General features: G+C 42.9%; 1 protein-coding gene across 1 annotated transcript; it reads right to left on the minus strand.

The window, feature by feature from the left end:
* Positions 1-19096: 19096 nt before the first annotated feature.
* Positions 19097-20523, minus strand: LOC125304574 (myosin light chain 4-like). Its single transcript, XM_048258970.1, has one exon. It carries the CDS (start codon positions 20240-20242, stop codon positions 19628-19630), a length of 615 nt encoding a protein of 204 aa, XP_048114927.1. The 5' UTR covers positions 20243-20523; the 3' UTR covers positions 19097-19627.
* Between the last annotated feature and the right edge of the window lie 2846 nt (positions 20524-23369).

Here is a 23369-nt window from a genome sequence, read left to right on the forward strand (position 1 = left end):
GGTGGCTGTGCTGAAAGTTGTTAGCAGCCAAAGGCCCCATGAACCAAAAGGTGGAAATATAACAGTTACTATGAACCCATTGAGTTATATGGTGCAAATATACCAGTTCATATGAACCCATTGAGTTATATGGTGCAAATATACCAGTTGATATGAACCCATTGAGTTATATGGTGCAAATATACCAGTTGATATGAACCCACTGATTTATATGGTGCAAATATACCAGTTGATATGAACCCATTGATTTATATGAATACATACCTGTCAACATTTAGCTTTCCAAAAACGGGAGATTTTTTTTTTTCGGGGGTCAGTGTTTATACCGGATCTTTGTTTGCATATTTAATATGTTTCATACACGTGTTTCAACACTGCATTTCGGTTGTTGCTTTTACTTTTAAAACTCCAAAGCCTGCTTTGCTGTCAGATTTGGTTCCGAGGAACAAGTTCAGTGTATCAACAACACTCAATAACAGTTTATGTGATGTGTTAATCAATTAAATTCCCAACAATTTCACAACAGCTAGTTCTGGAGTAGGCCATTCAACTAGCCCGCTTGCTTATGACGAGACTCAGGCTGCGCAGTTGGCACCCGCTTCCTTATTTGGGTTTTGGGTTGCCAGGTTTTAGCCTATGACAAAACGGTTGAAATTGAAACTAAGTGATCGTGTTATGTGTAGGGTGTATTTCATACGTATTTCATCTGGCAACCGGAATGGATCAATGATTTTAAAATAAAGTTTGATGGCCATGCAAATTACGGGAGTTTTCCGGGAGAAATAACAAAACGGGAGGGTGCTGGGAGATGACCTTGGAATACGGGAGAAACGGGAGTGTTGACAGGTATGTGAACATATCATGTGACGCATGTGATTACTAAGTGAACAGCAACACAACCTTCAGTAACTTTCTGAAAAAAAACATTGGTTACATGTGATAATTAAAATCAATGGGCTCATATGAACTGGTACATATGCACCATGTATTTGTTTAATACTGAATAACTGAATAATGACAGTTTGAGCTTGATAACGAATGTGATTGCATGATTTTGAATGAGTCCATTTTTTTATATTGTGTCCTAAAGATAAGTTCCTCAAGCACCTCACTATGTTCTGATGGATTGGAATCACCAAGTATGTGTGTGTGTGTGTGTGAGAGAGAGAGAGAGTGTATGTGTGTATGTGTAAGTTTAATAAGAAACTCCATCAGTGAGGAAATGAATGAGAGTGTGAGAGCTGCATTTGCTTGCTTTTGTTTGTTTGTCTGCTCAGAATAGGTCGTGTGGATTGTGGCGTGGCGTAGGGGCTGTGAGATTAAAGTGGCAAGCGAAACAGGAGGAGAGTGGTCGGCACTGACCCCTCAGCAGGCGCGGGGGAGCCACATACCTCTGGCTCAGCGCAAGCAATTTATTCAGCGTCACACGCCGACATAAGTGGAACGGAGACCTTGCTGGCCCTGAGACCTCTCTGAGGAACATTGCATCTCTCTGCTCCTCTCCCCCCTTACACACACACACACACACACACACCCCTACCCTCAGTGCACACACACACACACACACACACACGCACGCCCCTACCCTCAGTGCACACACACGCACACACACACACACACACCCCCCTACCCTCAGTGCACACACACACACACACACCCTCAGTGCACACACATGCACACACACACACACACACCCCTACCCTCAGTGCACACACACACACACACACCCCTACCCTCAGTACATACACACACACACACACCCTCAACACTACGCTTTCTTGCTAAACAGTAGTGCGGAGGAAGTGAGGTGATGAACTGGTGGTTGTTTGATAAAAGATCCATTTTCTTTTCCCGCCACGCTGATGCCAATTTCACACTCCGCAAAGGTGATCAATTACGGTGAGAGGTTTGTCAGTGTTTACGGTCCTGCAGCCAGTCCTGTTGCTCACTGTGCAGTACGGCAGAATGCTATTTAAATGGATGCCACATGAGCTGGGTAGATAGCATGTGTGAAGGACATGTCCTCCCATTTGTACGGTATGAGACACTTACTTGTGTTATATCCTTGCAAGTTTGCAATGGCATCTTAATTCCTCTTAAAGGACAAGGCACGCTTCATTCTTGTTTGCGAATTAGACAAATCGACTTGTTGGCCATAGATGGGACTAGCAAGTGGGGCATTAACTCAAGCTTACAGCCAGAGCGGTATTCGTTTTACATCGAGAGAAATGCGCAGGATAAACGGACAGACAGCCCATCAGTTAAGGCGCATTCAATTTCCGCGGCCCATTTGCTGGCGGGCTATCACTTGTCACCATTAGAGGCCAACCTTTGGAATCTGTGGGTTCCTAATTACGGTGGCCATGCTAACCTTTAGCGCTGCGGCTTCAATGGGAACGAGGAGCGAGAGTGAACCAACGGAAACACGACTTCTCAACAGCTGCAGCAGAGGAACTCTCTCCAGGTGCCTTGTCCGCAATTAGGGATGAAATGACCTTTGGCAATACGGTGTGCTGCAGGGCCCAGCGGACCCAAATGTCATAAAGAACCGGCCACTGATGATGTGTTCAGCGGGCGGGCACTGGAGCATCAGACGTAACGTCTCTTTTACTGGAGCATCAGACGTAACGTAACGTCTCTTTTACTGTCCAGTAGATCACTGGCATTAGACACCATAAATAACACAGTGTTTACCCAGATGCCTTATGGGTTGTCTGTTTCCATATGGTGTGTGAGTATGGAGACAGGCTCTCAATGTTCATCTGTGAGACTGGCCTGAGGCTACTCATTTTCATGAGTCTGTATGAAAGCATTTGGCTGAGATACATGTGGGTTTGGGATGGGATACTGTGGATTTTCTGCTATTTCAAAGATGAATGATGAAATGCATTTGTTGTAGCTGTAGTTGATGAAACCCCAAGTGTAGTGTGGAATTGTGTACGTTTTGAGTTCTAGAACAAGGCCATACAGCATGCGCACATTGACACCAAGTGATATTACAAGGCTGATGTTAGCATGTTTCCATGCTAACTGCAGTAGGTATCTGGGCAACATAGAGCCTAGCTGTGATGAGGTATCTAGGCAACATAGAGCCTAGCTGTGATGAGGTATCTAGGCAACATAGGCAACTGTAGCTGTGATGTTTAGAGTCTCAGACTCAAGTGCAGGTGTTATCAATTCGGTTATTAAGTGATGATGCAATAATGGGATAATAAATCTCTTTCAGAGCCGCTCGTTTTCCTCCATAGACAGCACAAATAAACTATCTATTCTGCTAATCAGAGTAGCCTAGACAGCACAAATAAACTATCTATTCTGCTAATCAGAGTAGCCTTTAAGAAAATGATCATTCTACTTCTCACTTGTTGCCTTAATCTAATAAAATCCTATTTTTCGATGAGGCCTGGACGTTAGCCTTGATTGTATCTTCTGGCAGCACAGCTACAGTAAGTGCTCTGTTAAAGTGAAGCGATTTTGTTTTACTCTAATTAAAACAGAGGTGATGGTGACAAGTTGTGAAAACTGGCTATATATGGCTATATATATATATATATATATATATATATATATATATATACATACAATTTCCAAGTATGTCTGCCTGTTCCCACACATCTCTAGGGAATAGCAGTCACACTTTCTTGCAATGGTGTTCTACGGTTGTTGTTGGGTCTAGAATTTGTAATTATTTTCTGCAGTGGGTTAAGACCAATCTACCACAGGGAGTTGCAGACTGCTCAAAATGACAACACAGTTAACACAATGCACTGGCTGTGTTGCACTGGGGAGCACATGGTGGAGGACTGCTCCAAATGACAAGACACAGTTAGCGTAATGCACTGGCTGTGTTGCACTGGGTATGGTGGAAGAGCGCATGATGCAATGTCTGTCACATGAAAAGGAAGTGCCTTCAGTTTGGAACTTGATAATGATGAGACAGTGTGTGTGTGTGTGTGTCTGTGTCTGTGTGTATGTCTGTGTGTTTATGTGTGTGTGTATGAAGGGTGTGTGTATATATGTGCGTGTGTGTGTGTTTGTATGTGTGTGTGTTTGTATGTGTGTGTGTGTGTGTATGTGTGTGTGTCTGTGTGTGTGTATGTTAGAGAGTGAGAGACAGAGTGTGTGTGTGTGAGAGAGAGAGTGTGTGTGTGTGTGTGGGTGTTAAATGGAGGGTGGGTTGGGACACTGGTGGCAGTCGTAGCGCAGTGGTGGCCGCTGGTCATTTGCTGGGGCAGCATCTGTTTGCGGACGCGAGTGCGGAGAGCGTGAGGAGGGTGTTTAATGTGGCTCTGCAGCCTGACATGGCCCATTATAGATATTTCCTGATCAAGCGGTCCAGGAGACACTTGTGCAGCGCTGCCAGATGTGTGAGGTTCCAGAGTAATTAACCAGGTAGACACACACACACACACACTGCCCAGGGCGGAGGCAAGGCAAGTTTGTCTAAGAAACAAGAGAGAGGGAAAGAGAGAGAGAGAATGGGAGGAACGGACGTAGGGACAGAGCAGAGAAGAAAATCAAAGGGGAAAAATGACAGAAGCACTAGAGACTGGACAAATTGCTTTCTTGCGTGCATAAATACAGCACAGACAGATGTTTGTGTTGACTTGACATCCTATTAGCAAATAATAGGTAGAACGGATTGCATGTCACGCCTGTCAGAACGATTTTTAGGATAATGTGATTATCTTATGGGCAATCTAGCATTCTCTCTCACTGGACCGTACCCCAGTACTTTAATCCCATTGTGTGTGTGTGTGTAGGTGTGTGTGGGTGTGTGTCTTTGTGTGTGTCTGTGTGTTGGGGTGTGGGTGGGTAGTATTTATGACAGTGGTTATCTGTTCCCAAATGATCCTTTTGCAGGTGTGTGGGTAGAGGTAAGGATGCATCAATAAAAAATAACCCCTTCAGACAGCAGAAGTGGGAGTGTTAGAGTGGGTCAAATCCAGACAGATGCTGAACCGTACTGAAAGCTGACATTTATTTAGGAATTTGAAAATAAAATTGGCCCAGTATGCCTGTCTAGTAATGTCAGACAGCGATGGCTCAGCCTTTATGACTAAACAGCATCTGGGCTCCAATTTAAGTCCTACCATGACCAACATTTAATCCACTAGATGTGCTGCTAAATGTCTCTAAGAGCTAAAAACAGAGTGAGACCAACAAATCAGTGTGTGGTGCTTGTGTGAATTTGATGAACCGTACGGATAGACATCACTTATTAATGACATCAAACATGTGAAACTGCATGAGATACATCGGCATTTAATTACAAAAATAGACCAGACATCATTTCTCCAGGCATGCTAAGCCAATGCCACAGGAACAACACCTGGCTAGCACTGTTGTGATTGCTTGTTTACCTTAATCTAGCCATTTCTGCGTCTGTCTTCATTCTCAACCAAAACATCCATCGTCGCCCAGAGGAATGTGCTCCGTCCATGCAGTGACTCGGCCTGATGTATGGCATGCCAAGAGGTTCGACCCGAAATATGTGTATTCCCTCAAACCATGACCTTACGCTGACAAATGGCTTCATTAGTTTATTTTCGTTCTTCCTTGGCTCCAAGACACCCATCAACCGTAGACCCTGAGTCACGCAGTGGCATGGCATGTCCCACACATGGGACTCACTCCACACACACACATGCACGCACGCACACGCACACACACACACACAAACACACACACACACAGAGCATTGCAATGTCCCAGACATGGGACTCACTCCACACACACACACACACACACACACGCACGCACACGCACACACACATACACACACACACACACACACACACACACACACACACACAGAGCATTGCAATGTCCCAGACATGGGACTCACTCCACACACACACACAAACACACACACACCAGTGTTTCCCCTACAATATATTCATCAGCGGCGCAGCGCCGCTCCTGGAATTCAAGCGCCACTGCAAAAAAAGTTGCCTAATTAAAACAAAAAATAGATATGTGAACTTCACGAACAGCTGCCATTCGTTCAGGTTTCATGTCAACAAATAATAGTAGGCTAACTTTGAAGGCGCAGTCAGGGATTCCACAGGAGATCACAAACACGCTTGTTTGTGTTTATTTTTTAATTTATTAGCAATAGATTTAATATAAATTTAATTTATAGACGCAATTTTGTGCAAAAAAAAAAAAAACGTAGGCTACAGTATGTTAACCAAATTAAACACGCCAGCGATATAGCTCGCCCGTACCTTCAGTAGCCTATTCCCAGATAAATTCCACGCATTGTTTCGTTTTAGTTTGTGATACAGGCAATGCTTTCAAGCCCTGTGTTGCTAACATACCTAGGCTGTGAAACTAAGGTCTAGCTAGCCTATTGGTGGGTTTAATTGAATTTGACTAGGATACGCAACCATTTACATCTGAGATAGTTTCTAATTCCTGTAGAGCTCACCAAAATTATAGATATGATACAAGACACTTATCTGCTATAATCCAAGATCAATTTTCTTCGAGTTTTTGACCATTTATTTTACCAAATGAATTAATTTCATCCACATCTTATGCACCATGCACAACAACGCTACTAAGTTAGCTTAAAACCGTGAGAATCAAGCAAGCGGGGTCGTCACGGCATTAAAGTGACAGGCACTCAATTCGACTTGCACAGCACCAATACAGTGTAATGACATGAAAGATAAGTTTATAGTTTATACAGTGCTGTGCAAAAGTTAAGACACCCATGCTGAAATTGACTAAAGGGAGGAACAAAAAACATATTTTGCCTTTTGTCTTAATGCCTTAATTAAAAAAAAAAAAATAGGACATCAGTTATTTTTTAATGTATCATGTATCGTAAATAAATAAATAAATAAATAAATGTTATTATATATAAATGTCTTAACTTATGCACAGCACTGTATATTCTAAATAGTAATAGTTTGTACAGTGGCCTACAGTGTACAGTTGTACAGTGGCCAGAGGTGGAAAGTAATGAAATACATTTACTCAATTACTGTATTGAGTAGTTTTTCTGTGTATTTTGTATTTTTTAAGTAGTTTATAAAATCGGTATTTTAAATTTTACTTGATTACATTTTTGAGTGAAGTATTGTACTGCCACTACATAAAAAATCCCATCCGTTACTTGAGTAAAAAAAAAAAAAAAGTTAAGACTAACGAAAACAGAAAGGAGAGGAATAAGAAACCGCGCCCTAAACCACTAGCCTAGTGATAATGATTAGCATGTGGCCTACAACAGGGCATGAATCAAGCTGGCGCCATGCAGTCTTTCTGAAAGGGATGGAGATGGAGCTGGATCACGAGATGCATCAGATTACATGTGTAGCCTAACCTATGAAAGTGTATTTTCCGCTATTTCAATGGGTTGTCTCAGTTCGTTTTAGCATGATAGCTGAGATATTCAAGCAAACACCATGGGATTTCGTGTTTTGACGTTTGTGCTCACCTTTCTTTGGAAAGAAGTTTATTAGCAGTTGTTTCCCCTCATTTTGATGTCTCTCTTTTTAGTAACCTGACTTGGCTTTCTTGGAGAAAACATTGCACCAGCAGCACAACAATTAGCGGTCCACTACTAGCGATGCTCAACTAAATAAACAAAAGATAGACTACCTTATGAATCATGCAGGCGGACTAAACCATTTAGCACTTTAGCAAGGGAAAGTGACCTTAGACAGTTTTCACTATGTTTTGTATACAAAATCCAGTCAGTCAAACTTTAAATTTCGTCTGACATTCATTTTGACATTTAATTTGGAAGTTAAAATATTCAGGTAAAATAAATATATGGTGGACATATATATAAAAAAAAATTCAGTAATTAGCTTAAATTTCCAGTGAGTCTATTCGAAATTTTCACCACACATTATATTAACACACGTATAAAAATTCCAAACATAAGAGTTATGTGTATTAAAGTGGAATGACACAGGAAAAAGTATTGAACGTGCCTACTGAAATTTCTTCAATACTTTGTGGAAAAGCCTTTGTTTGTAAAGACAGCTTCAAGACATTTCCTGTATGACAAAACGTATTAGTCACAGTATCAGGTGTGATTTTTGGCCCATTGTTCTAAACAGATTCCAGGGGTCCCTCTTGTGAATCCTGATCTTTAGTTACTTCAGAACTGTTTAATTGAATTTAATTTAATTGGCTGCCTTCAAGTCTTTCTGGAGCTTACTCCGAGTGGTCCTTGGCTTTTGGAATTGACTATCCTTCTGACTCCCTGGTCAGAAATATTGCGAGGAGATCCTGCATGGCAGTGATGTTTCTTCCACTTGCAGATAATGGCTCCCATGCTGCTTACTGAAGATTCTGAAGTTTTGAAATGCATCTGTAACCAGTTTCATTGATATGTTTTGCAACAATAAGGTTGCAAAGGTCTTGGGAGAGCTTTTTGCTTTTATCCATCATGAAATGTTTCTTGTGTGACACTTTGGTAATGAAAAACCTTTTTATAGCCCATCAATATACTAACCAAGCTTATATTAATTTGCACAGATAGAAAGGATAACTACTCTAACTACTTACAGATTCCAGCTCGTTCCTTCCCTTTCCTTGCCTTAGTGCTTTTTCTTAGCTTGTTCAATACTTTTTCCCTGTGTTATTCCACTTCATTACACATGACTCTACTTATGGAGTGGTTTGGATTTTTTATGTGTGGATTACCTGAGTTATTACTAATGCCTGGTGAAAATGTTGTACCCCCCGTATTCCACTTTTCATGGGCCCTCTCCTCCATTGGGGCCCTATACTTCCCACTCTCCCCCCCAGTTCGACGCCCTTTAATCTGCTGAACCTTCTGCTTGTTTCCAAATATAAAAAAACAACTCAACATTGGCCTGCCTGCCTCAGCTGCCTGTGAGGGGCTTTTCAGTTGGATTACTGTTCACTGCAAAGCGGCCTTAAGGATGAGTGCAACTAACTTTGAAAATCAACTACTGCTCAAACTTAAAGGAGAACTCCGGTGATTTTTCACATAGATCTCCATTTCTCAACGTCACCGAGTACTGTCGGTATGAACAAAACTGAAACAAACGGTTTTACCTAGCTCAAGTTGCTGCAGCTACAGCGCTACACACTGGGAGCATGAACATGGCTGCCTTAGCTGCTGGCTGCAGCAACTCGAGCTAGGACCAAAGTCCTTTTCAGGCAAGTACCTCCACTCGGCGGCCATATTGCATTGCTTTTTGGGCACTTATCGTGCATCTATTTCGGCAGAAATGTGTGTGCGTAAGGCTTCACGACACCAATCTTGCTCCAGCAGCGAGATCACAACAGATGATTGGCACGATGTCTTCACAGCACACCACATAATTGGCTCAATGTATTCACATGTCAACGTTTTGCAGCGGAAGGGTTGTGATATTTGTAGACAACTGACTAACCCCATGCATTACTATGGAGGATTTTTTTTGAGTGCTGTATCTCCTCATTAGAAAGTCTCTGGTAAAACTGGTTGTTCTGGTTACCGCCCCCAAAAAAAAAAAAAAAAAAGTAACTAAGTAACTTTTACTTAAAAGTACATTTTAAATGAACTACTTTTTACTTTTACTTAAGTACATTTTCAGATCGGTATTTTAACTTGTACTTGAATAATGTTTCATCAAGGTATTGGTACTTTTACTTGAGTACAATATTTTCGTGACTTTTCCACCTCTGACAGTGGCTAATACTAATAATGTAAATGGAAAAGGTGAAAGAAAAACATGAATAATCTTGTTCAAGTACTGCAATAATCATGCTTTGTAAATGCTTGTGTTGATGGTTATGTCATAATTTGTAACTCAATCTGATCATTTCTTTCACAAAATCCACCAGAAGTCACCATTTAAGGAGTCATTTTTTCAAAATGTTCTCTTTTCTTGGGGGGGGTCTTCCTACGATCAACAGCACCGCTGCTGGAAAAAAATCTAGGGGAAACACTGCACACACATAGCATTGCAATGTCCCAGACATGGGACTCACTCCACACACACACACAAACACACGCACACACACACACACACACACACACACACAGAGCATTGCAATGTCCCAGACATGGCAAAGCAGATCCCACAGAGGTGTCTACGAGGACGGCAATTAATTTGAGCCCTGTCTTCATCAAGGCCCAGTGGGTCACATAGCGTTATGATTTCACAGTTAGCTTATGAGAAGATAGTTTCATTTACTTCCTCTTCTACCAGCAAGGGAAATGAAATCAAAACGCAGCATTGCCAGTTGGTTCCTTCATGATTAATGTTTGTCAGAGTTTCAGTCGGGAGAGAGAGGAGTGAAAACAGCCATGAGATGTGTAAAAGAAAAGAACAGATATTTCAGACTGTATTAATATGAACCTGTGTGCTGGAGAGAGAGAGAGAGAGAGATTGTTGATATGAAAGACAGGCTCAAGAGTGAGGGTTCATATTCAGGTCAAATCAAACTGCACCATCAGCAGGGAGTGAACTCACCTGTCAGACCAAATATACCTTTCGCCTGGGTTAGCATGGTCATGCCATACACACAGTCACACACACACACATGCAGTGTGTTTAGTTTGATGACTGTAGTGGTGGTGGTGGTTCTATTTATTGTTGTTTTCTGGAGCATGTTGCTGGCCTACATAAGGGCCATATGTCCACTTCCCCAGAGACGCGTCTACCTTCACTTCACTCCCTCTGGACTCGTTCATTTGTTTAATTTACATCTGGCAATCTCTCTCTCACACCCATCTCTCTCTCTCTCTCTCTCACCCATCTCTCTCACCCATCTTTCTCTCTCTCACCCATCTCTCTCTCTCTCTCTCACCCATCTTTCTCTCTCTCACACCCATCTCTCTCTCTCTCTCTCACCCATCTCTCTCTCTCACACCCATCTCTCTCTCTCTCTCCTCTCTCTCTCTCACACCCATCTCTCTCTCTCTCCTCTCTCTCTCTCTCTCACACCCATCTCTCTCTCTCTCTCTCTCTCTCACACCCCTGTTTTCCCCTCTTTCCTTCTCCCACCCTCTTCCCAACACAAACAAATAAAATCACATACATGCCACTGCGGTAAGCCACCATATGTTCATTTCCTAACTGTTTTTATCTCTGACATTGTAAATGTGCCTGATTAAATGTGCATTATGTAGATATTGTATGCTAGCCACAGCACAAGACTGGGTGTTGAAAGTTGACCTGGGGAAGCAACTGAAATTTCCAGAAACTGTCGTAACCAGAACCCTGCGGCCTGACATGCTACTCATCTCAGAGACCTCCAAGCAGATCGTTCTCCTAGAACTTGCCGGACCCTGGGAGACCTCCAAGCAGAATGTTCTCCTGGAACTCGCCGGACCCTGGGAGGACTGTATGGAGGAGGCCGATGAGAGGAAGAGGGCCAAATACGCTGAGCTAGTGGAGGAGTGCTGGAACAATGGGTGGTGTGCGAGGTGTGAGCCCAATGAGGTGCGATGCAGAGTGTTCAATGGCCAGTCTCTCTGCAGGGCATTGAGGTGCGATGCAGAGTGTTCAATGGCCAGTCTCTCTGCAGGGCATTGAGGTGCGATGCAGAGTGTTCAATGGCCAGTCTCTCTGCAGGCATTGAGGTGCGATGCAGAGGGTTCAATGGCCAGTCTCTCTGCAGGGCATTGAGGTGCGATGCAGAGTGTTCAATGGCCAGTCTCTCTGCAGGGCATTGAGGTGCGATGCAGAGGGTTCAATGGCCAGTCTCTCTGCAGGGCCTACAACATCCTGGGCATCACAGGGCCCAGTAAGCCAAGGGCCATCAAAGATGTCACGGAGGCAACAGAGGTTGCCTCAAGGTGGCTGTAGATAAGGAGAACCATGGGTGGGGTAGCGCTACCTGGACACAAGCTGGGCCCTGATCAACCCCAGCTGGGTCGCCTTGGTGAGAGTGTACAGTATGATACTTGAAAGACCCGAAACACTCCATGACGCCAGGGAACATCACTGAGGATGTGTCCAGTTGCATCAAGTTGATGTATGTTATAGGCATGCACGATGATGAAATCCCAAGTTACACAACATATGTGTGTGGTGATATTGATATTTGAGTTTGGTTTAAGATATGTTTCCTCCAACAGATCATAATAATGAGATGTGTCAGAGATGGGGACTCGATTTTGACTTAAGTCGCAAAAACAGTGACTTCAGACTTGAATTGCGACTCCACTCAAAAGACTTCAGACTTGACTCGAACTCGTACTCAAAAGCTTCGAGACTCGTGAACATCCTGTATTCCATGCAATCATCGCTTTTTTCAAATCTAAATGTATTGATGCAATCATCACTTTTTTCAAATCTAAATGTATTCATGTATTTTATTCTATTGCTGCATACAGTGTGCTTTAGGAAACGTATGACGAGCTGCATGCTTCCTTTGCCATAATGTGCAACTTAACAAATGCACTATGTGCACACTCACAGATAAAAAAAACCATACATTGACCATGGTGACAAGTCCTCTCGGAGTTGTGCCTTTTATAACTAGATGTACCGCGATAGCGGTACAAAATATGACCGCCCGCCAGTCCTGTACATCCGTTCACGAAAATAAATCACACTTCAATTTGTCTCCATATTTTACTCCATCCCCCACTCTTGAAACTTTTGTGTATGTTTGTTTGGCATGCCTGAGTGTGTGTGTGTGCGGCTGCACAGAAAGTACCCTACTGGTGCTGAAAAGGTGAATAGATTGTAGAATAGCCAAAGAAGATGTAGAATTGTTATAAAACCTTTAAAATCTCTAAACAATCACAAGTAGGGCAGTTCATCACAGTTCATCCATTGCAACTGGATTGATGAAAGGTCACTTACACCTGTAGGCTACATTGTATTTGGGAAAAGCAAAAGGTATCAGCATAATGTTATTTATTTTTTATGTATTTATAAACAAAAAACATCTCTGTCAGTTCCATGCCGTTTTCAACAGCTATCAAAAACAAAGGTCATTTTTTTTTTTTTTTTTTTTTTGTGAATGTTTCTTCTTCTACATAAGATTTTAGTCATCTTTAGTTCATGTAATACTTTATTGTCAATGCACAAATTAAGTAACAGTAGCCTAGTCTGAAACGGTACTGTTTTACATCTAACCAGTGGTGCAAATAACTGACATGTCCAAATGGGCCTTGATGAAATGCGTCGCTAGACTGTTCATACACATTTTAACGGGCCAAAGTTGAAGAGCTTTTGTCCGTTATTGTTAGTGCAAATATAGGCTGATTCATGTTCCCTTGCATTGTTTAACTGAGGTCCATGGCTAGTCTGGCTTTCATCAGACCAAGCTCAATCTTTTAAGAAATCAAAAATAAATAGCGGGCAGATCAGGCTGGGTTCACCCAGCCTAGTCCATAGGCACCGATATTGTTTAATTTTCCCGATTGAGATATACACGCTCTGGCTATTCTAAATGCAAAAATGCATCAGGGAGTTATGACAAAACGGTAACTAACAAACTAGATCCTAATAGAAAGTTGTTAGCTTCCCTAAGCTACAGGTAGGATTATAAGGTAGGCCTATTGACAACATAAATTGTCAATAGGCTATGCTGGCTTACTACAAATAAAATCTCCTTTGAAACCAATGGCTTACGCCTTACAGTATCAAAGCGGACTTAAACTGTCATATCGCGGGCTTAAAGTTGTAATAACATTCACGCAGCTCCATGAGTCAAGGAAAGCAAAAATGAAGTAGCCACTTCTAAATGGGACCTACTACACAGTAGCTTAAGGTGTTTTGCTAAAACAGCCATAATGAAATGAAGGTGTCATTGTTTGGATACTTCACACACACGTGCTTTTTTAATTTCACAGACTACAACTACCAAGCTGTAATCAAAGCACATCGATTCCCCTCACACCCCTGCACGCACTTAAAACAAAATAAACAGGCGCCTCAGTCTCACGATGTATAGGCAAAACTGCATCAGACCGTGTAACGTTGGTAAATCTTCCATTGCACAGAATGATTTTGTAGCACGTGCAATAAATGACAGTCGAAAGATACAAACAGTGCTGCTATACATTTGCTTGGTATAACCGCATTTAAAGTTTTCTACAAATGCAATAAATCAAATGCCTCCATCACTCAACCAACGCTAACGGTAACATTACCTAGGTCCTTATTGATATTACAAGATTAACGCATTCCTGCAGTAAAACCAAGCATGTCCGATAAACATCCTCAGATTTATTTCGGCTTCAAGAAGAAATGGGAATTACACTTCATGTGAACATCGCCCTATCCTTATTAGATGTTCGGCCTGCGGTAAATTACAGTCCTTGTATGAAGCGCCCATTGTTTTTTTCCAACCCCTTTTAACTTCCAACAAAATTACGCCTCACTGCAACGATCGCCATCTAGTGGACAAACGACTACTTCTGTAATACTGAAAATGCAGCCATGATGATGATGATGAATATTTATTTTGGCTTTCTTTTAATCCTACTGATTTTCATTTTTTACCGGGGGGGGGCAAATCACAAATGAGTGATTATGAGCCAGGTTTATGTGGGCCCTTGAGACCAACATACCATAAAAGATTCACAGAGAACTGTGTCTGCCCTACCCTCCTTTCGGGGGTCCAGTCCAGCTGGGGCTGCAGATGAAAACGAAAAATGACGATTCCATGCTATCCATATGGGGGTACATGCTCACCAAGTTTTGTGTACCCCGGTCTTTCAGTGTCCCGAATCCTTGTTGGTGTAATGCCACTAAATGTACACATAAATTATTTTATTGTAAGGCCCCCCCATGAACGAAAGTACACAAAACTTGGCATGCATTCAGAGGGTGTCATAATGATCTTACACTTTTAATTTTGTGCAGTTTTGACCTTGTCAGCCAGAGATATTGAGATGAAAACACCTAATTTTATGCTTTTTAATTTTTAACTAGGTGGCGCTATACATGAAATAAGTGGTAATGGGATGGGTTGACATGCCCCCTTAAGACCAACATACAAAAAAAAAGGTGGACCTCCTAGGCCCCTACGGTTCTCGAGATATTCACAGAAAACTGTCTCCGCCACCTACAGGCCAGTTGGTGTATAGTAACATAAATTAATTTATTGTGTGGCCCCCCATGAACGGAATTCCACAAAACTTGGCGTGCATACAGAGGGTGTCATAATGATCCTACACTTCCAATTTCGTGCAGTTTTGACTATGTTAGGTCACAGATACCTTCAATTACACCACCTCATTTTTACTTTTTGTGTTTAACTAGGTGGCTATACATGAAATGAGTGGTTATGGAATGCGTTGACATGGCCCCTTGAGATCAACATACATAAAAATAATGGTCCTCCTAAACCTTACGGTTCTCGAGATATTCACAGAAAACTGTGTCTGCCCTACCCTCCTTCCTTTCGGGGTGCAGTCCAGCGGGGGCTACAGATCAAAACGAAAAACGATGGTTCCATGCTATCCATATGGGGTTACATGCCCACCAAGTTTTGTCTACCCCGGTCTTTCAGTGTCCCGGAATCATTGACGGAAATTTGGACATGCGAAAAAGAAAAAAAAAAAAAAAAAAAAAATCTGACTAAACCTATATGACCGCCCGCTAGCTGCGCGGCGGTCATAATTATTTTTGGTTACGATAACTTTGTGCAGAATGGAAATAAGCGAACAGCTACATGCAAGGTGTGTGGCACCAGGATAAATGATGCCAGTTCAACAACATCTAATTTCATCAGACATCTCAAAACGCACCCAGAAAGGTCAGTCACTTACTAATGAAAGAGACGTTAAACTTAACATATCGTCACAGGTAACAAGCTAACCATTGCAAAGTGTTGTGCTAATTCTGGGAACAGGCAGACTGCATCTTTATAGCTGGCCATATGATGTGACAGAATTAGGTTAATATTTCACCAGGTCTGAGGGCTAGAGGGATGTGTTAAGTAGCAGAAGATCAGACTTTACAATGTCCTAAATTGGACACCCAATGTACAGTAAGTTCTGGATGTAAACAAAAGTTATCTCCAGCATGAGGGATATTTGTCCTGTCACAAGTTTACATCCACTCTTGGCTGCCATATTTTATTTCAGAAAAAACATTGCAGTATAGTTTAGAGCTATCACATCTCATGGTGCCATGCAACATTCCGACCTGTGTGTGTGTGAGTTTTGTGCTTTTATCTCTCTCTCTCTCTCTCTCTGTGTGTGTGTGTGTGAGAGAGAGTTTTGTGCTTTTATCTCTCTGTGTGTGTGTGTGTATACTGTGTGTCAGCCTCACCCGTCTGGCTCATCATTTGCATTTTAAGCATGAGGCCCTCTGCCTTGAGGTAACCACTGACTAGGAAAGGATGCACCCCCCCCACAAACACACACACACACACACACACACAAACCCTTTACTGATACAAAACCAATCACAGTTCTCCAATGACTTTTAATTTACCTCAAAACATATCTACTGCAGGAGGGAGCCCAGACACAGTTCTAATATCCGTTACCTCTGAGAAATGTTAAATGGATGTCAAAAAGTGGTTGACATGAATGCATTGCCAACAGGAATCTATTCAAGCCAACCCAAGATATGATTTAATTCTAATTGGATGTCCTAGTGTTGTTACGATTTGTAAATGTTGCATATGCTTTTGGATAATTAAATGTGTCTGTAATTTGGTCACATACAATTATCTTTGGATGTTGGTTAGGAGGCAGAGGACAAGAGGACACTACTGGAGAAATGTGTGCATGATTTTATGAAAGTACGATGTACTGCGACATCATGCAAGTCAAATTTGTAGTTTCTTTTGTCTCATTCCGTCGAACTACAGATCCACTACCCGATCTAGTAAACTTACATAGTGCGGTTATAGCCGATAGAGGGCCGCGAAGTGAATGCAGAAGTGCCGTTCACCCTGTTACGAGTTGATGAACCACTGAAACATTTTTGAACAGATTATTTTAAGGTACAAAAAACTCTTTGGTGTTGCTTTAATGTGACCGCTGATCAATGCTCATCGATGCTGATATGCATGTTTATTAGAGATCATTTGAACTGAGTCCAGTTTTGGTGACAGTATCTGAATTGAACACAGAGATCCTCCGACTGCTGGACACCCTGAGCAGCTCCACCAGAGCAGTCGAATCAGTGTTGTTATGGTTACAGGCAAGTCTTTTCAATAGTGTTGTTATTTGGGTACAGTCAAGTCTCTTTAATAGTGTTGTTATTTGGTTACAGTCAAGTCTCTTCAATAGTGTTGTTAGTTACAGTCAAGTCTTTTCAATAGTGTTGTTATGGTTACAGTCAAGTCTTTTCAAAAGTGTTTCGAAGCTAGATAAATTGCAAAAAATCAAAACATTTCAGGCTGGAATAATTTTTTTATTTTTCAAATAAGCACATTGTTATTCTCACACAGGGTTGAACAATATCTGGCCAGTTATTTAAGAGTAGCCTACCATCATCACTACAACAGTGGATGACTGCTATGTCAACAAGCTTTGTTTGCTGTCATGGCCAGTGCACAGGAGCGTTTCCTCTGCAGGCCAAGGTGCTATCAGAGAAGCCAAAGAGGTGAAACTCAATCAGACTTTCCATAGCAACACATGAGCCCCTAAAAGGAACACAACCTATCATAGAGCTTAATGATGCCACTCCTGATTAAAGAGTGGCTTTCGCATTTCTGTCAGCTGTCTCATTTCCTTAATGTCTTAACTAAAATTGCCTGTGTTGAATTTCAGTCTGTTTTGGTTAATGTCATGTAGTCATGACAAAGCCGTTGGCAGGTTATGTCATCTTAGTTAATGCCAAGCTGTCATAATAAGACATCCCAAACAATATCAAAAAACAGATTGGCACTTAATGACAACAGTCATGTACATTCATAAATGTTCCAGGTGTCATGGCTATGACAGTGTTGTGTCAGTCTTATGCCCGCATACTTTTTGTAAAGGTATTATATATTTATAAAATATGTTTTTATCTCAGGTGATTGCAAAGACTATCAGTATCAACACTAAGCTGAGCTTCATGTTATTTTTTTATATCATCTTATAGTCCAACGCTAGCTAGTGAACAACCCTCCTATCAGTGCTCTTCACCCTGTGCCAAGACACATCATCTCAGATCCCGAGTCCCTCCAAGTCTTTCTGATGCGAGAGATGTGTTTTTCCTGCCCACCTCCTGAGCTGCGTAGCGTCTCTTGCTCCGTGGGCCTCTGGCCTGTGTGTGCGGTGTGGGCGAGAGGGTGAAGGTCATGTGTGCAGCCTGGGAGGCAGAGATAGGAGCTGCCTCTGGTGCGGAGTCGTCCCCCGGAACAGGACCGGAGGTGGCCCAGCACAGGGCCAGCTCTGGGACAGAGGTATCGCAGAGGCAGCTGCTATGTGTGTGTGTGTGTGTGTGTGTGTGTGTGTGCAGAGGCAGCTGCTATGCCTGTGTGTGTGTGTATGGTCATGTTGGATCACAGTGCAGAGACTGCTGTTGAAGGGCAGTGTCAGAGTGATTGATAATGGGAAGAAGGAGTGTGTGTGTGTGTGAGTGTGTGTGTGTGTGTGTGTGAGGATTCTCTGCGCCCCCCATGAAGCCAGGGTGGGGTGTAAGGCCTGGAGCTCCTGGGAATCCCGGCCGCCCTCCTGCTCTGAGAGGGATTACGAGGCTTACATTCCCTCAGATGCATCAACATGCCGACAGGTGCGCAGGGGCCAGTGCCCCAAATAGACAACACACACACACACCCGCAGCAGGGAAACTAAATCCTGGAGATCTTCTGCCATGACAGTGTTTTGCTGTGTTGTGCTCCCTGGCATGTGTCCAGAGGTCAAAGGTCACTGTTTTAGAAATATATGGCGCTTGAGAGAGCCCCTGACAGACACCGGTATGAACACGGTTTAAAGCTTAAAATAACCGTGTAGCTCCCTGTCATTTTCTCATAAATCTAAACCCTGAACTAATTAGTTGATTTGTGTTTGAATAAATCGTACACACACTTTTCAAATTGTGTGATTTATCGTAATTATTCCAGTGCTGTGAAATGTATATATACATTTTTGAAGGTAAATTATAGCAGGTAAGGTAAAGTTTCCCATCACTAATATGTTCATTTGTGGCCAAGAGCACAGCATGGTTTTCAAGATGCAGTAGTAATCAGAGACAGAGGTAATGTGTTGTTAATGTTAGCACTGCTGTTATTTAATGGCACTGGGAAACCTTGGATGTAAAGCACTCTTTGACTATAAAACCATTTCATTACCGTTTCATTAAATCTAGTGATTTGTAATGCATACACAAGGATTACAGTTCTTGGAAGTCGCCAGAGAAAACGTCAACATAATCTGTGTACATTCTGATGCATGTGACCACCCCTGGAACTGGAATGTACAACCAGCAAAATAATTATTCCACATTCCAGTTCCATTTTCCTGGCGTGGCATGGAGGGTATTTGTAATTACTAGCTTTCACACTTCACAGATTACATTGTGTGCGTCTCTGAAAAACGGCCAGTATTTCACAGCTGATCATCTTATTTATTACAATTTGTGCAGCATCACATGCACATGGAGGGCATGCTCTCCCATTTCACCAACAAAAAAAACTGTGTCCAGTTACAAAGTGACATCAGATTCATTCAAAACCCACAATTCAGTTTTGTCCATTTTTTTGGTTTTGTCTTGTTTTTGTGCGCAAGTCTCAAGTCATCTCACCCTGATAGGATGTGCTTGACGAACGAAGCGTAGTTGATGCAGCCGTTGGCGTCCTCCTGACCGGACATCAGCCGGTCCACCTCGTCCTCGGTCATCCTCTCCCCGAGGGTGGCCAGCACGTGCCGCAGCTCGGCGCCCATGATGGTGCCGTTGCCCTCCTTGTCGAAGACGCGCAGCCCCTCCACAAAGTCCTCGAAGTTGCCCTGGTCCTTCGAGCGGGAGATGTGCTGCAGCATGGGCAGAAAGGTCTCAAAGTCCACCATCTTGCTGCTCATCTCCTCCGGCCTGGGCTTGCCCAGGACCTTCAGCACGTCGGCGTTGGTCGGGTTCTGACCCAAGGCGCGCATCACGTCGCCGCACTGCGCGAAGGTGATCTTCATCTCGCCGCCGGGCGTGCGGTCAAACAGCTGGAAGGCCTCCTTGAACTCCTCGATCTGGTCGGCTGTGAAGCTCAGCGTGATGCTCTTGGGGTCGAAGTCCGGCTCCTTGGGCTTCTCTGGCTCTGGGGCGGGGGCAGCGGCGGCCGGTTTGGCAGCGGCAGGAGCGTCCTTCTTGGGTTCGGGCTTTTTGGGCTCCGGCTTCTTGGGTGGTTCCACCTTCTTTGGGGCCATGGTGCTGCTGCTGGTTGTGGTGCTGGTGTTGCTGCTGGGGCTGCTGCTGGATTTGGTGCCGATGGAGATTTCTGAATCCTCCCGATGTGAGCTCCCTGGATGGATGGATGGGTGGACGGGGAGTTGGAGAGATAGAGAAAGGAACAGGGACGGAGGCTGTTCAAAGCACGGCTGGCCAAAGCCTCGGCTAAAGCTTTTATATTGTTGTGCTTTGGGAGGGAAGCATCCCACACGGGAGACACACACACACACACAAACACACACACACAGACAAAGATATTGTACACCTAAACACCGAGACAAAAGAATAGACACACACAGACACTCACGGAGACACACACACTCTCTCTTTCTCTCTCTCACACACACACACACACAGACACACCGAGAGACCGACCCTTTGACACTCTTTAAAAGGAAGAAATCTGAAATAGACTGTGCTTGTGCCATGAGGTCACCAGCCCTATTGTCCTCAGCTGTTGTTTTTAGCCATGGACATGACCTCGCCTAAAACCCAACACCAACTGCAGGATCCATTAAGCCTGGCCGGACCCCACTCTGTCCAGAGATCCCCTGACCCCCCCATCCCCATCTCTCCTCTCCTCTCTCCTCCCCAGACACAAAGGCCTGCCACCGGGCATCACTCAAAAGCCATTCCCATTTATATAAGCCAAAGACGCAGGAGAATGAACTTGTGAGTTAATGCTGTCATATCGCGCTTAGCGGCACGCAGTGCTAGAATTACGTGGGAGCCAGAGGGAGCCGAGCTCCCATAGAGTGAGGACTGGCTCCCATGAAAGCAACAAAGTCAAAAATCTGAGGGGGTCTCTCATATCTGAAGGTGCCTGGCATTGTAATGTAATCTTAAACAACGCTCATCCAACCCTGTGCGATCTCATTCCAGGGACGTCGTAAGATGATCAAAAGCCCCCCTAAAAATATATAGTAGGCTAATAATATGCATCCAAATTCACATCCATTATTCTCTGTTGAATTGCTGAATACTTATCTCACACAAATGTCACATGAAAGAATGGAACTGGAGCTTTCCAATGATATTAGCGGCTAGGTGCTATAATAAACAGTTTGCGACAAAATTAACGTTGGACACATGAAATTTCAGCATATTTCCATTCTGCACAATGCGCTTCCACCATCTCCACCCATTACTCTCGATGGTATATCTCACGAACACGTCTCTCAATACAGGGCAAACCATAAGAATAAACAGACCTTACCGGACATGACGATATGAAGCATTCTTCTGAACAGTAAGCCGTTCCTGAGTTTTGAAATTGCAGCAACTTTCTACAACTTTGAGCTGAAATTCTAATGTTATAGCCCAAAATAAGGAACTTGGTTTCCATATCAAAGAATCAAAAGTTGGTCATGACATGCACAGATCAACTGAGCTTTGGATAGATATTTCTACCATCATGCTTCAGGTGACATGAATGTCATGAGACTAAAGTATTTTTTTACTTGACATAGGCTGCCATAAGTATGATCACATCACAGTATGGGTAGCCTATAATGTCTTAAAAATGTATATATAGCCTAGCATAATAGATTACCCTTACAATGACCAAAGAGCTTAATAGTAAAATTACACTGAAAATAGTCTAGGCCTCAAAGGACTAATATATGACTTATCTGGTTAAAAAGGGTCATAGCTTAATCTAGAGTGCAATTGTTTAGGTTTGAATATTGTTTGATGATTGTTTCATTATTGAATGATCACATAAGTTAACAGTAGTTTGTAGTAGCTATAGTTAAGAACTACCCTAGTTCAACTTAAAAAGAGCACTGATCAAATGCTACAAGAGAGGAAGGGCGGAGAGAGATGGCAGTGCGTAATCTGTACATCTACTTTTATAATTCCATGGTATTCTGCAACTTTCACATCCAGTCAGCGATGGCTCAACAGAGGATTATTCTGCAAGTCTAGTCAGTGTTCTCTTAGTCAGGTTTCACTTCACTTATGAGTAACCCCTTACAAAAAATAACTATAGAAATCTTAATGTTTTGTATTGTATATTATTATTACAAGCATGATCACATCATATACTTTCCCAGATATAGGTAGCCTATACTGTCTTGAAAACTATATAGCCTAGTATAACAGATGGCCCTTACAATGAGCTTACTGTAAAAGTAAAATTAGGCCTACACTAAAAATAGCGTAGGCCTCAAATGGTACCTACTGTACAATTCATTGAAGCCCTTTTAAGGTGTGATGACATTTTATCTACAACCCTGGGGGCTAAGCGCCCCCCTGTCTTTCAATCCTAGTGACGTCCATGTCTCTTACCATTAAAGACGTTAAATTAAAATATGATACTACTGGACGTAGACCTACTGTACCACACGCTCTTGAACACAGCATGACTGTGACAGCGCTGGAAACCGCTGGTCCCAGATCTTGTGACTATATCAGGGATTTACATCTCACGTGTCCTGAATATTATCCATTTGCTCTTGCATCTTCCTCTTCAATCCCCCATGCTGTGAGACAGTATAGATCCTCCTCTTCAATGCCCCATGCTGTAAGACAGTATATAGACCAGATGTAATACTGTGCTTCTAAGGTTCGGTGCATTGTCTTCTAATCAGCATTCAATTACATTCCTAAACCTAGTAAAAATCCTTCTGACAAAAAGCTTACAATTTCTCTCCTTTATAAACTTGTAGAGCAGCACATATGCCATCTCTCCTCTATAAATGTGTATAGCACAAATGCCATCTATCCTCTATAAACGTGTAGAGCAGCACATATGCCATCTCTCCTCTATAAACGTGTAGAGCAGCACATAAGCCATCTCTCCTGTTCAAACTTGTAGAGCATCACATATGCCATCCCTCCTCTATAAACCTGTAGAGCAGCACATATGCCATCTCTAGCTTATTACATGCTGCTCTTATGGGCTGGAGCTGAAAGGCTTCAAGGGGCCATTTGTCAATTGTGCAGGGCCGATTGTGCAGGGCCAATTGGACATGACGGCCGGAGATCTCCAGGGCATCAGAGCCGCTCGTGAAAGAAATGTGGGGCACAGCCCGGTGGTCTTTTATTAGATCATGACTCTTTTGTCCCCGAGTGAAATGTCAGCTTAGTCACCACTGGTGTTAA

The sequence above is a fragment of the Alosa alosa genome, chromosome 12 (genome assembly GCF_017589495.1).
Source record: "Alosa alosa isolate M-15738 ecotype Scorff River chromosome 12, AALO_Geno_1.1, whole genome shotgun sequence".
Lineage (NCBI taxonomy): Eukaryota > Metazoa > Chordata > Actinopteri > Clupeiformes > Clupeidae > Alosa > Alosa alosa.

Bases quoted from the DNA above. Each gene is read 5' to 3' on its own strand.
- LOC125304574 (XM_048258970.1), bottom strand. From the start codon at position 20,242: ATGGCCCCAAAGAAGGTGGAACCACCCAAGAAGCCGGAGCCCAAAAAG.